Source organism: Mchenga conophoros, linkage group LG3 (genome assembly GCF_057382185.1).
Source record: "Mchenga conophoros isolate Kocher_MC1m ecotype Shallow Benthic linkage group LG3, M_conophoros_male_GT1.1, whole genome shotgun sequence".
NCBI classification, from domain to species: Eukaryota; Metazoa; Chordata; class Actinopteri; order Cichliformes; family Cichlidae; genus Mchenga; species Mchenga conophoros.
The window spans coordinates 68,853,048-68,867,499 of NC_140528.1; the positions used below are offsets into that span (position 1 = coordinate 68,853,048).

General features: G+C 40.2%; 1 protein-coding gene across 1 annotated transcript; it reads right to left on the reverse strand.

Annotated features, from left to right (window-relative positions):
• Positions 1-2,653: 2,653 nt before the first annotated feature.
• ctdnep1a (CTD nuclear envelope phosphatase 1a) lies at positions 2,654-14,034 on the reverse strand. The gene is made up of 8 exons (XM_085266939.1): positions 13,332-14,034; positions 10,214-10,280; positions 7,036-7,154; positions 6,865-6,936; positions 6,506-6,622; positions 6,271-6,382; positions 5,432-5,516; positions 2,654-4,070 (listed from the first exon to the last, which is right to left on the reverse strand). Exons 1-8 carry the CDS (start codon positions 13,434-13,436, stop codon positions 4,010-4,012), a joined length of 738 nt encoding a protein of 245 aa, XP_085123065.1. The 5' UTR covers positions 13,437-14,034; the 3' UTR covers positions 2,654-4,009.
• Between the last annotated feature and the right edge of the window lie 418 nt (positions 14,035-14,452).

Below are 14,452 nucleotides of genomic sequence, written 5' to 3' on the forward strand. Positions count from 1 at the left end.
ACCAGGAGTTTTATCATTTACGCAAATTGTTGCTAAATGCTGGTTTTAGGATAACTTTGTGTAACTCTGGGAATTTACTGGGTTATTTTATTCACAATTTATATTAAAAAAAAGTTTAATATTTTGTCATGAACACATTTGGTAAACAAACTGTGCCTCCAAAGCTGCCACTCATACATCCTGAAACACTCACCTGCCTATTGCGCATATGACCCACAGGTCTGTGAGTCACATCCATGTGACATCACTGTGGTTGAAAACCTCATGATCTCCTCTTGTGCACAGTGATGACACAGATTGCATAGATCTAAAAAGTACTGCACATATTTTTGTTAGAGAAACAACCCTCTCCTGCTTCAGACCAGAAAGTTGCCTGATCATTTTAGATAATATTGTCTCTTGTTTTCTTTGTTATACATTTTTTGGGGTTGTATTTTTACCCCTTAGTGTTCTAGATTTCAGTCTCATGGCTCTTTCACAGCAGGAACTTTAAAAATTAAAGTGTATACTCAGCTGATGTCAAATGCTGACTGATCTACATTATATATTATTATTATTTTACATGATATTCTCTTTTTTTTTTGCTGTACACACACTCACACCCTCCAGGTCCAGGTACTATCACCCCCAGAGGGGCAATCTGCCCCAAGACCCAGGAGATGTTGCCCTTTGCTCTGGGGTGGAGACAAGCACAACACCCCCGGTCTTGCAGCAGCAGGGAGGCCCTGCATCCCAGACCCCAACCAGACAGCCAACTCCTCCTCCCCTCCCCCCACCGAAACGGTGAACAGAGAACAGGGATGTGAGATTGATCAATGATAACATGATAGACTCTTCTTGGAGTGAGCTCGCAAAGAAATCCGCTCGATTTGCAAGGTGGATGAAAGCAAGGCAGGTTTAAAGGGGCATCTATTTCGGTTTTCCTAATTTTCTATCACTCGTCACTTTATTAGGTGTCTCAATTCTCTGTGGCACAGATTCAACAAGTTGTTGGAAAAAATTCCTCAAAGATTTTGGTCCACGTTGACGTGATCACACAGCATTACAGTTGCTGCAGATTTGCTCATCCATGATGTGAGTCTCCTACTTCACCACATCCCAAGCGTGCTTATTGGACTGCGACACGGTGACTGTGGAGGTCATTAAACTAAAGCAAACTTATCTTCGAGAAACCACTTTGATATCATTTGTGACATGGTGTGTTATCCTGCTGGAAGCAGCCATCAGAAGATACGTGCACTACTCAAAAGAGATGGACATGCTCAGCAACAATCATCAGGTAGGCTGTGGTGTTTAAATGATGCTCACATGATACTAAGGGGCCCAAAGTGAACCAAGATAATATTTTCCACAGCATCACACCACCACTAGCAGTCTCAACTGTGAATATAAGGAAGAATGGAACCATGTTTTCATGCGGATGGCAGGGTCAAATTCTGGGTCTACCATCTGAATGCTGCAGCAGAAATTTATCAGACCAGGCAACATTTATTTTTGTGAGCCTGTGCAAACTGTAGTCTGTTTCCTGACCTTAGCTGACAGGAATGGAATCCACTGCTGTAACCCATCTGTTTAAAGGGTCAAAATAACTTCTACTGCCTTTCTCCCACCTGCCTGTTTGCCCCCGTTTAGCAGGGGCAGCTAATCAGAAGACTTTTGGCTTAGAGGGAAGGTGGAAGGAAGCTTAAACTACTTGTTTGAGGGGATAAACTGAGGAGTCTAAGAGCGTAATAGGTTCCCTTTAATAAGGTGGCTGGAAGGAAGCTGTGGTCAAAAAGGCAAAATCATATTTACCTCTTTCTGCGTTTCAACCTTTAAATCATCAGTGAGAGGCAGGTGTTAGCAAACCAAAGCATATACTGTATCAGCCTTATACCGTGATTAGAAATCACATTCTGAAGTCTTCAGCTTGGGACAAAAAAAACATTCACACATCATCACACGCACAGCTATGGCTGGCTAGCAGATGTGCAACCAAATCAGGGCTTATAGTAGAGGACTATTGCACTGCATGCTTGATACACTAACAGTAAGAAAAACGTCGATACTTTTCACTGACAGTCATTCATTTGCAAAACAGTCACAAAACAGTACAAAACACTACCTGCTGATTAAGATTATGCAACATGATTGAGATGGTCAGCAGTTCTCCCAAACGGACTTCATGTGAGGATGTTTTATCATCAAGTAGAGATGCGTATAAAAATAGAAACGAGAAAACTAATTTGCATACTTTGTCTTAAAATTACACTTTTCTTCACAATTAAAACAAATAAACGTACACATAAAAACTTAGAAGCGATTATGGCCTGCAGCAGTGCTTAAACGCACAGCTTACATGAACAAGAACAGCTTCTGTTTTTTGTCTCAAGTTCAAGCTGTAGATAAAATAAACAACAAAGATGGGACAGAAAGCCATTGTCTAGAGCTTTGGGGACAAAGGTTATTCCAGTTTGAAAAAGCCTTTATCAAAACAAAGTTAGTCTGAGATCAGTGCAGTTCCCCGTTACACCACATGGTGGCAGCAGATGATTAACCAAAGTGTTCCTCTCACAGAAACTGAACTCCAGTGAAGTTAGAGCTGCAAAATGTTAGGGCTCAAACATGAAGGGTGTTACTCGCAGTAAAAGAAAACAAGCTGAATTGTAACTGGTCGATACTGACAAGTGTTTTATTAGTAACACAGACCTGGAGACAGAGCCAATAAGAAGCCGCTGTGAGCCTTGACAAGACTGACATTGTTCAGAAGGCATTTAAAGATGGAGCGTCTAATAGTTGAACCGATACAATAAAAAGGGGAATGGGTAAAAAAATAAAATAATAATAATAAAATAAAAAAAATGCAAAGGGGTGGGAAGGCTGCAAGTTTGAATCAACTAACAAACAAACTGCAAAAAAAAAAACAAAAACAAAAAAAAAACAAAAAAAAAAACAAAACAGGAGATTAAGTGCAATTCTTATTAAATGAAACCAGGATGGCATCAAATAGTTTTTTAAAAATGAGGCAAAGAAATTGTTGTGGTATTCAGAAGTCATATTAGCAGATATCATGGTAACAGAGAAACAATCAGATATGGAAAGGCGGAACGGCAGTCCGTGTATCATTACAAGCCATTCTTTTCTTTTTTTTCCTCACAACTTTAAAGTGTTTATCAGAGTCCCATGAAGAAGTTTGGGAGAAACAGTTGTTGGTTATGGCTGAGGGAAAAAGAAAAAGAGAAAAAAAAAAAAACAAAGAAAAGAAACTTCGACTTCTTGGCTATTTGTCCAGAAAAAAAAATGCCTGTGGGTGGTATGTTGCAAGCAAGGGTCCATCAGTTACATCATTTAAATTGATCCAATCTTGCTGGGGGAGAAAAAAATAGAAAGTACCCTGGGAATTGATGACTCGCCGCTTGGGGTATGATGGTGATCTTAAAAAAAATAAATAAATAAAAAAAAAAAAAAAAAAAAAAGGGGGGGGGGGGGGGTAGTTTTCTATTTTCCCCTACTCAGTTGCTCCAAGAGGTTAAGACAGTAAACTGATGAGTTTGCTGAAGTGCAGTATGTTGTGATGACGAAGAAGAGAGAGAGGAAAAAAAAAAAAAAAAAGTCTTTGTTGCATCGCCGATCCTCCTCGATCTCCCAACTTTATCTTCAAATTTTTTTAAAAAGGACTAATGAAGTCAGCAAGCGTACTCCGACTCCATACACACACAGTCAGTATCAGGAGCGATAAGGCAGAGAGGCTCCTCTTTGTTTTGGAGAAGAAAAAAAAAGTACAAATAAAGAACCAAGAGAAAAAAAACAACAACGAAAAAAAAAAAGAAAAAAAAAAGCTGGCTCCCCCTCCCTCCCCAGTAGTTCGTGGGTTCTGTTGATCCCATACTGTTCATCCTGTGTGAGGCGGTCACCTCAGGAGGGGCTCGGAGAGGGCTGGTGGGTCGTCTACGTGGGAATGGAGGGCAGGGTGGAAGCCAGCAGAGAGAAGAGGCTGGTCAACAAGCCCGATCCCTCTCAATTCAGCCAATCACCAGAGCCGGTGCTGGTGGAGGTTTCGACTGAGGACGGAGCGGACATCAGCAGTGAACCTATGACAAACAGGAGGACATTTCAGTGTACTTGCTGCCATCGTAGCAGGGAAACCAATGCATGTTTAACACTTAGGACAAAAAAGCTCATTTATTTGTTTGAGTAAGATCAAAAGATCAGCCATGTTCACGCTGGCAAGTATTCAGAGTATTCCCATTGCTTCAATGCAACACATTAGCTCTCCTTTTCAAGAATTCAGTTATTTATTTACATTTCAGTTACCGTATTTACTGTGTAAATCTTAAATTCTGCTGTTCCTTTGATGTGACCAGAGAGAAGGATGCCACACAAATTCTCAATTTTTCTGTCTCCTTTTAACTTTTTGGCATGAAGCTGCCAAAAAGTTAAAAGTACATCCAGTCCTATACTTCTGTCAGCGTGTATGCTAAGTCAGGGAACGTGACGGCAAAGGTGATTGCTTTTATTCTGTGGAAGTATTCTTTGTGCAGCGGTAAAACAGGAGCAAAACCTCTGAAACTACAGCCAGTGACTTTTTGGTTCAGTCAATGATGCCAGCCAAAAGGAAACTGATGAGCCTGCTGCTGGTGTGTTTTGAGGAAAAGATGCTACCAATATCACACGCTGTGCAGAGGTAATGCCAGTGCACTAGAGAGGTAAACATGCAGAAGCTTACACACCCCATGGTCATATACCCAACATATACAAGCTAACTGCAAACCTGTGTTTCCTTTTCTCAGTAGATTACTTTTTCATATCAGTAATTATGTAATGTAACAAGTTACTTTTAACAGTAGCTTAATCCAACAATGGATAAATCAACCTGGTGTTAAAAATAACGCCTGACATACACATCCGAAAATCAATGATAAACACTCAGCATCTCCTTTGTTTACCTCATACATTACACACTGTGCAGGTTTGCCGTTAATTCAATTCTATTTTATTTATATAGCGCCAAATCACAACAACAGTCGCCTCAAGGCTTTTCGTAGGAAACTTCATCCAGATGCTTGTCACTCTTCTGAATGAATTCACATGAGATTTCTTGTCTCACACTGAATAAAAACAGCCTTTTAAAGCAACTGAACTACTTCTAAGAGGAACTGCAGACAAAATGCATGAAACATTTTTTTTGTTGCTGAAACATGACGGGCGACTTATAAAGAGAAAGCAAGTAAAGCCACCAAAATAAAGAGATGATACTTTGAGTCCTTGTGGTCATATGAGGATTTAGTCTGGTGTTAACACACTGACAGCTTGTGAGCTTTTTGCTTTACATGTCTTAAACAACTCATTTAGAATGAGGAAGTATGCAAATAACCTTACAACAAAGTAAGCCATGCAAGCCAGTGTCTGCGTTATCCCTTTGCTTTCATGCAAGCTTTATTATGCATTTTACCTTAGTGCATCCAGCATAGGCAGCAAGTTAAGAAGTGCTGTGTCACTAGGGTCGCTGAACCAGGACTTGATGGGTATTGCATTGTCTGGAGGGCAGAAAACAGCCAGTCAGTTGTGTCAGAAAAATGGACATGGTAGTGATTTTGTGCTGCTTTTCTGAAGAAGCCACAGAGTGTTCAAGGAGCTTCGCACTTAATGTACTGCAACAGCATTTTACAACACAGGCCCTGAAGTGAAAACACCTTCGCTTATGTCCTTGTCACAAAGTTCAATTCTACCAAGACAAAGATTTGATTTAATTGATCTGTTAAACATGACCGAAAACAAGCAGCCCAATATATAACTCAACTCGTTAGCAGGTATCGTACCATTTCTCATTTATGTGTGTGTACTTACAGTGAGGGGAAAATTCAAATAATCCAGTGACCTTATGTATAATTAATACGTGTGAACCAAAAGCTTCAAACTACTCAAATGCTCCACTTCTGACAGTCAGTGAGAGGAACTATAACTAATATGGTCGTGTCATGCCCACAGCTCTAGCTGTGAGCACAACAGCCACAATCTTCTGCTGCTCACATGCAAAGGTGCTCTATGTGACCAAAATAACGTAGCTTCAAAGCATCCAAATAGAAAAACTTGCATCTATACTCTAAACCATTTCTTTCTTTGAGCTTGACAGGTCTAAGACATACAAAACAAAGGCAGAAATTGTATTTATTGCACTGTAAATACATTAAACAACTTCTAATTAAACTTCATATAGACGTAACTAATGTGATGTCACTCGTGGTTTCTGAGATCTTGTTTTTGAAGCCCATTTACACTTTGAAATCTTACCTGGATGGCTTCGATAAGCACCAGGCGAGTTGTCCAGGATAACAATACTAGACAGGTCATCGTGTACTACAGACAAGTCTTTAATATAACTACCTAGATCCAATGTACAGTGCTGGGAAAAGAAAGAAAAAGAATTAAATATAATCATCTACACCAACAAAAGTCAGAGTGAAAGCAGAAACTCGATCAATATTAGGTTTAACACAGGCTGTCAGAAGACAGCGTAGAGCAGTACCTGTCTGTAGTATCTTCGTTTCAGAATGTTCCTGTTGTTATCCAGTTTGTCTGCCACTGCCGAGCCGTAGATCTCCATACTGGCTGTGAAAACCACTAGCTCATACCACTGGCTCACCTATATACACAAGAACATAACAGTCTATGTTCACAAATTACCATCAGTGTTCAGCAAGTCACAAAGGGTCAATACAAAAAATAAATACACTTTTATGAGTGTGAGTGTGCAGTACAATGGAGATTAATGACAAGGATGACAGGCAGGATTTAAAGGAGTGACGATGTTTGTGATTTACTGCTTGTTACCGTAGCCACACACACACATACACACTCACACACGGTTGTTTGAATAACACTCACCACTTCTAAAAAGAAGTCAACATGTGGCCTTTTATGTACGAAGAACCTGACTGGGTGCTTATCAATGACGACCTGTAAGGAAAGGGGAAACGGGTGGAACCAGCTCATTTAGGCAGAAATGGTATTTAAACTGGGAGTAACTCATGCTCATATATGGTTGGCCGCCCGTACTTTGAGGATGAAGTCCGGCGGTGTGCCAGGTCTCACTGTGGGCCTCAGGACGCCGTCATGATGAGAGTGGATCAGGGTCTCATCTAGGTCCAGAACCAGAATCTTCCTCTTTACTGCATCTGCATTCATTTAATAACATCAAGCTTCATTTAGCACATCTACACAAACAAAATTATTAAGAGAAATTAGGCTATGTGAAAAATCATGCACTTCAGTACAACATGTTGGTGTCAACAAGCAGGTTTCTCTTTTACTTCTAACATGTCAAATAGGGCTGCCACGATTAGTCGACTAGTCACGATTACGTCGACTACCAAAATCGTCGACGACTGATTTAATAGTCGACGCGTCGTTTGAAGCTTTGTAAGATCCCAAAAGACGCAGGAATAAGTAGTAGGATTTAAGAGTGTAATAACGGACTGAAACAGAAGATGGCAGCACTGCATGTACAAGGATGCCAGCTGCCGTTAAACCCCGAAGAAGAAGAAGCTGTGTCCCAGAATTCATAGCTCAGTTTCCAACAATGGCGGCAGCTAGTTAGTTTTAATGTTACTCTTATTATTCTTTCTGGGTCACAAAATAAACGTTTAACATATTTGCAGGCGAGAATGTAGCTGTGTAAACCTCAAATATCTGCTCAGTTTATCAGGACACCACATATTTTCAAAAGCGCTCCGACGTTTTCGGAGAAGTCTGTTACCCACTAGCTCGATAGCTAGCCGGGGGCAAGGCTCACTGGAGCCCGTGAGAACACCGGACTCCCAGCTAATTGTTTTCAAACCCACCGCCGTCTTTCGCTACTCAGGTTAAACATATATAAGTCACTTAGATAACTTAAAAATGTTATTGTTTGGTTTTTTTCAGTATTTTATTTGTTCCTGAGTAAATCGGTTTGGCTGAGATTAAAGTTATAGTTTTTACACAGCTGAATAAACGTCAAGCAGACAACTGATTATCAGAAGTGTGAGATGCTCGAGAATATACTCCGGTGTCCTGTTATATTTTAGATAGCAAGGAGTTTATTAAACTTCACCGAAACAATCTGCAAATTTCATTTAAATTTAATAAACTATCATCTTGTCTTTATTTTTAGTTAGCACATACCTTAAACACTTAAAGCTGTAAGCTAATGATAGTTATATAAGAGCAGATGCTGCTGGTACAATAAGCTGTGTTTTACATCCAATGGATGATGATCTGATTAGTTGACTAATCGCAAAAATAATCGGTGACTAGTCGACTATCAAAATAATCATTTGTGGCAGCCCTATTGTAAACAAGGAACTGCTTATTTTAAGTCTTGACCCAAAAAAGGCAAGCCATTTTATTTTTTCCAGAGTATTTAGACTGCACAGCGAAAGGACAAACCTTTACAAAGTCATCATCAGTTTTGGTGTTGTTAACTTCCTCAGTCTTTTTTCAGTTTTAATTTTTAGAACAGAGTGTACCACCATGTGTAAAGATCTTTTTATTATTATTTACTGACTCTGATTGATGCACTTAAATGGTATGCAAATAAACAAAAGGAAACCCATTATGTGAGTTTCCTCTATGCCTGGTGAGGATATAATGTACTCCACTTTAATTCAAAGTCAACAAGAAATGATGGGCTGAGTAAGACTTGTTTATGAAAAGTATCTTATAACAATATTATAACACATCCTCTTTTATAATTAATAGTGGAAATTAAAGCCCTGACACCCAGGTGCCTTCATTTTTTCCCCTCATCTCTTTGCAATCCCTGACTTGATGAGTTTCCTAATGTGTTTCCAGCCAATTCCAGTTACTTTTTCAGTAGACTCATTTATTCCCCCAAAGACACTCCAGCTGATTCCAGTTAAGCGCTTCGAGGACTGGGTAACCGTTTTAACCTTTGAAGCTGACCTTATTCGAATGCACAGATTTGGCAACCACACTGCCGCTTTACTTCTAGCAGAAATACCCACCATCTGCAGCTAAGTTAATGTACACTTATTCACTAGAGACTGGACCTGGATGTGCTGGTGACGTCAGCGGAATGAGTGAGAGGCAAGTAAAGTAGACTGAAATACAATCCTTCCTCTAAGTCAAGAGTGTGCTGTTGAATGAGCTCTCAGCTGACAGAAGGGAAGTTCATTCAGAGCACACAAACCAAACCAGTCAGTGCCTGAGCAAGTGGTGTGGCCCAGCCTGTAACATTTACATATCCTATCCTTTAATTCAAAGCAGAAAGTCTGTCTTTTTGTTTTGTTTTGTTTTAATCAAAGATAACATTGCATTATGTGGATGCTCACACGTTGACACTGTTATAATTGTTAAGTTTGTTGGTTGGTGTTGGTATATACAGCTAGTGTGCATCTACACATTAGGCATTCACAACTTTAGCACTGCTGTCACACATCTTGAGGATATCTATGGTCTATATACTAATCCTTCATCACTAAAGACTCTGCGTGCAATGCCGTTTATAATGTCAAAGACTATTTACATTATGCAGTGTTGACATTGCTGTTAACACCAGTTATCTCACTCATGACTGTATCAGTTCGCTTCACTGGAAAATATTCAGTCGACATTTACAGCTCTGCAAAAAAAACAACATTTGTTTTATGTTTACAATTGTTCTTTTTTTTTTACTTTAAAAACCAAATAAAGTCATCTAATTGAAATGCTGCAGTGCCAATATACAGCCAAATACCTTTTGTGCAAAACCACACTCTGTTGTTAAGCTGTTAGTTGGTTAAACAGCGCAAAACAGACCTATGCAGCAAAACAGGTTTATGAAAACAATTGACAAAAAGAATACAGCTGTGCATGAACCCATTTAATGCAACTTAATATTTGTATCTATAAAAGAAGGTCATGGGGAAAAAAAAGTATCTAAAAGCTAGTGTGATTTTCCTTATGGGGAGAAGCCAGTCAGTTTGACATAGTGGCCATTTAGTCTTTACTTAAAGGTGAACATGAGGGGGATAGTTTCCAAACTGTGCATCTGTTCCAGAAAAAGTCCCAGTCAGCACAATCACTTCTTACTTGACAAACTTGTTTATCACCTTCTTCTGTCCACATTACAAAGATGCTTTTATGGTTCCTTCATTTTGTGGCCAACACACCGATGTGCCTTAGCGAAAGCATCTTTAAGACTTAGCAAGATAAGCTTTTATACAGAGAAATACCATGAAAACAACAGTGTACTCACTGAGCCTGTTTCTGGAGATGGGGGACAGGGGCAAAGTGTCGTATCGCACCGTCTGATACTGGATTATCTGCAAATGAACACAGGGAATCAAAAAGCGAATTCTCAATAGAAAGAGCACATACTGTAGCATGCACTAAACACTTAAACGATGACTTAAATATACCACGACCAGAGCTTAAACTGTGATATATTTGACAATACCATACATACCAAGTACACAGAAGCCTCAAACCCCTATTTACAATCGCTCTGACCTCAAAGAACTTTTCATGTGATTTTACAGAAGAGGAAATGTTTCATCTTTTAGGAATCTTTCAGGGTATAACAGTAAAAACGGAAAACTAATTGTGCTTTGGGGTGATAAGAGATTTTACCAGGATCTGAAATTTTTATTTTTCAGCTGCTTAAGATAAAGCATTCTTAGGAAACCAGATAAAGTAAGGGGACAGAGGAGGGCACCACACTGAAATAACGAAGTGGCTTGCGTCCAACCCATAGCGCTTCCTCTGCTGTGATCCAAATGACTACAGCGAGGATCCCTCCCAGTGCCGCTCTTGCCCAGGGGCTCTGCACTTTTCTTCACAGGGCTATTTTTATCCCCCCCAGCTGTCGGTGGGTGTCAGCGTTGCATGGGGCACACACAGAAAGGGAGACTCACAGGGTGACTTTGACTGAGCTGCTTGGTACCTGCCTTAGACAGGACCTCCCTCTATGCCCCCCCCCCCCGCGCTTGCCTGGCAGGGCAAGCCTGGGAGAAGCCTACTGTTGGAAGCAGCTGCTGGGTACCACGGGGGAAATCTCACCCCCGACTCAGCTCTCTGTATCTTTAAAAACATCCATCTGAAAACCTGGCACGCACACGTCCTGTGCCTCCAAACTAAGGCAACAATAAACAATAAAATGTGGACTATTTTTATTTGTTTTTCCTGCCCATCATCTAAAAAAAAAAAAAAAAAAAAGATTAAATTTTACATCAACATGTGCAGGGCTTTTTCCTGGTTTAAAACTGGTCTATGGGGGGGTGTGACTGTACACCCAGACAAAAGTGCCCTGCATAGATATATCTTAAATGACAGATGCCTGCCTATTGTCTCATTATTTCTAACCATTAGACAAACAAAATTATTTTAGTTACTAAATTAAACTCTTATTCAACAAAGATTACTTCACAGTCCTGATGTTTCCCCTTAGGGATGAATCAAAACCTCGTGGTGGGTGCCCAAATCTTTCAAACGCAGGAAAAACCCTCATGTAGCAGCGGGCCTCTGTTCCTTTAACCAGAACACTCAGGACATAATTAATGACTAGAAATGGACGATGGCAGCAACTAACATTTTTTCCCCTTAATTAATTTGTAAAACAATTTAATTAATTGGTTCGTGTTCGTTTCAGAGCTGAAGACAACATATTCAGGCTGCTTGTTTTGGATTAATAAAGACATTAATTTAACCATTAGATCTGCAGAAAGAAGATACAGCGGATGATTTGGAGCAACGCTGCTTTAAAAAAAGTATATTATTCATTAATTAGTTATGAAAACCATTGCAGATTTATTCTTAATCAGCTAATCAGTGAAGTACAAATATCAGCTATGTAAGCTGGTAGTTATTTTTTGCTTAGCCAATTGTTGCATGCAGAATGATAAACACAACGATTATGTAACACTGATGTGGGTAAGATTAATAACCAACCACCTCGTCATTTGTTGACATGGGATAGCGTGCCTGGGATTATGACCGGTTCCTAAAATACATAATCCAATTAATCTTATCTTCATTTAGATCTACGTATTGTGGATAAACAAGAGGTTATTATTAAGTGTAGAAAACTGGTTATCCCAGTTGTGAGAACATATATACACACACACTTCCCTCTAAACAGCCCCAACCCTAACCCCGCCATATCAGCATAATAGATGCCCTGCACTTGGATCATCATGACAAATTTCCAGTGCATCACAGACCATGCACAAGAGAGCTAAACTGCGAGAGAGAACGAGAGAAACAGAGGCAGAGAGAGGGAGAACAGTGCACTCTCTGTGCTGACTTAATCCCTCTCACTTCAGCCACAACATGGACTGAACTATTCACACTCAGGGCCTGAGGTGTTACTGCCACACAATCAACTACAGACAAACCTCTAAACAGCAAGATGATTACAACACACGAGGCAGTCCTCCAAGCTTTGTTGGTTTGATATGGCGCTTGAGCCGAAGTCCACTCATGTTACACCACATATGCACATCTATTAACGACACCACGACACCTGCGCATATGTCTAAGTTACAAACCGGTGGCTTATGTCACCTTAAATGCCATGTTTATTGTGGAGGCATTTCTGAGCGATTGAAGGTGACCTGCACGCTTAATGCACTTTAAATTTAGGGTTTGGCTGTAGCAGTTTTCACTGAGCACTGCAGCCGGATAAAGCAGTCCTGCAATTAAAAAAGACAAACAAAAAAACGACACAGTTTTGAGGTTTGACCAATCATTCATAAATGAATCTGCAACAGTTTTGATAACTTATCATGCAATACATGTGGGGGGGAGGGGGGGGGGGCTAATTATCGAAAGGTTTTAGATTTAGAAACATTTTGACATTTCTTTTTAAAAATTTAACTAGCCTTTTAGGTTTTAGACCATTTAAAGACTTGTGACCATAACCTAAAGAGATTTGACAAGTACCAATTTAAAATGAGATAATTAGTGGAACTTCTAAATAATTAATTAAAGCAGTCATGAGGATATTTTGGCGCACTTGACTCACTGACTCATTATATACTTCATTTGCGGGAATCTGTCTGATGCTTTACAATAAAGGTTCAATTTACTGTTTTAACTAAAAGAAAACTTAATTGTGGAAAAAATAGTTGTTATAAATAATTAAGCAATACTTTTTGATAACTAACTGGGAGGCTGAGGCTTCTGACATGTAAAAAACTGTCATAATATTATGACATCTCAGGTGGAGAGCGCCAGTAATTTGGCTCTCTGAAAACCAACCAAGCTTTTCATCAGGTGGGTTTCATTTAAAACGAAAACATTCAGGCACACTGGGGTCATGGCAGAGTAAAGACTTGCACGGAAAAGTGTCACACATTATTCAAAGCCCCTCTCACCGTTCGTAGGTGCTTCCTGAGGATGTACATGATGAAGCCCCATATTCTGGACGTAACGCCGAGAAAAGTGCGGATGCCAAGTAAACACTGCCGGGTCTTCAGCATGTTAATAACTAGGCAACGCGGTTTTCACCCAAGTTGCTGGGAAGGGGTAATTACTGAAAGGACTTGCTTACCACAGAGTCAAAATTCTGGTGTTTAGCCACAGCCGCCAAACTAGCAACTCTTAATTATTGGAGAGGCCAAGCAAACGTGTGAGTACCTCGCTCTGCACAATTGCGGCACAATTAGCATCAAACAGGGTAACTTCGCATTGTAACGGTGACAAGCAAACGATGAGGTGGTCGAAGAAAAAGCCGGAGAACGACGACTGCTGCTGTGTGGACCTTAGCACGCAGCTCGTTGACAAGCTAGCTCAGGAGCTAGCTGTATGTATACCAACTACCGTTAGCTCGTAGCCACCGAGCTACCGCTAGCTCGACAGGGTGACCACCTTGAACCTTGGAGAAAAATAGACCACAAAAAAGCTGTGGGGTCCTTTCTTGACAGGCACCACTTCAACGCGACTTGAGTCTGTGCGGCTTCCGAATGGAGACAGTGTTGCAAAAGTTCCCCAAAGACTAACCGGGCCGGTTAAAATCAGTTTGTAGTCCAGTGGAAATCCGGAATGAAACTGCGAGCCGCCATCGCCGCCTTGCCGTCACTTCCGCGACCAGCTTGGTTGCGCGCAGCACGTCCACGTGGAAAGAAAACAAACCTACGAGGACGAGCATGTCAGCTAAAACCTTCAAATTAACACCTTTTAGTTTGCTCTTTAGCTCTTCAGCTGTACTCTTACATAAATACTTATGGGGAGTTTTACGTAAACATAACTCTTGCTGAGAAAGCCGTGTGACTTGGTGGTAATGGACGGGCCTGTATATTTTTAAGAGGAAATGTAATGATTTATTGGAGCATTGTGTATCTTGTATAACGACAATATCAAACCAAACTGAAATGAATGTGTGACTGTATTTGACAGCTGTCAGTAAATCACGGACTTGGTAATTGTAATTCAATGCTAAAAAGTTGCTTGAATCAAATTTCTGTAAACTATCAGACTATTAAATCTGACACTGCAA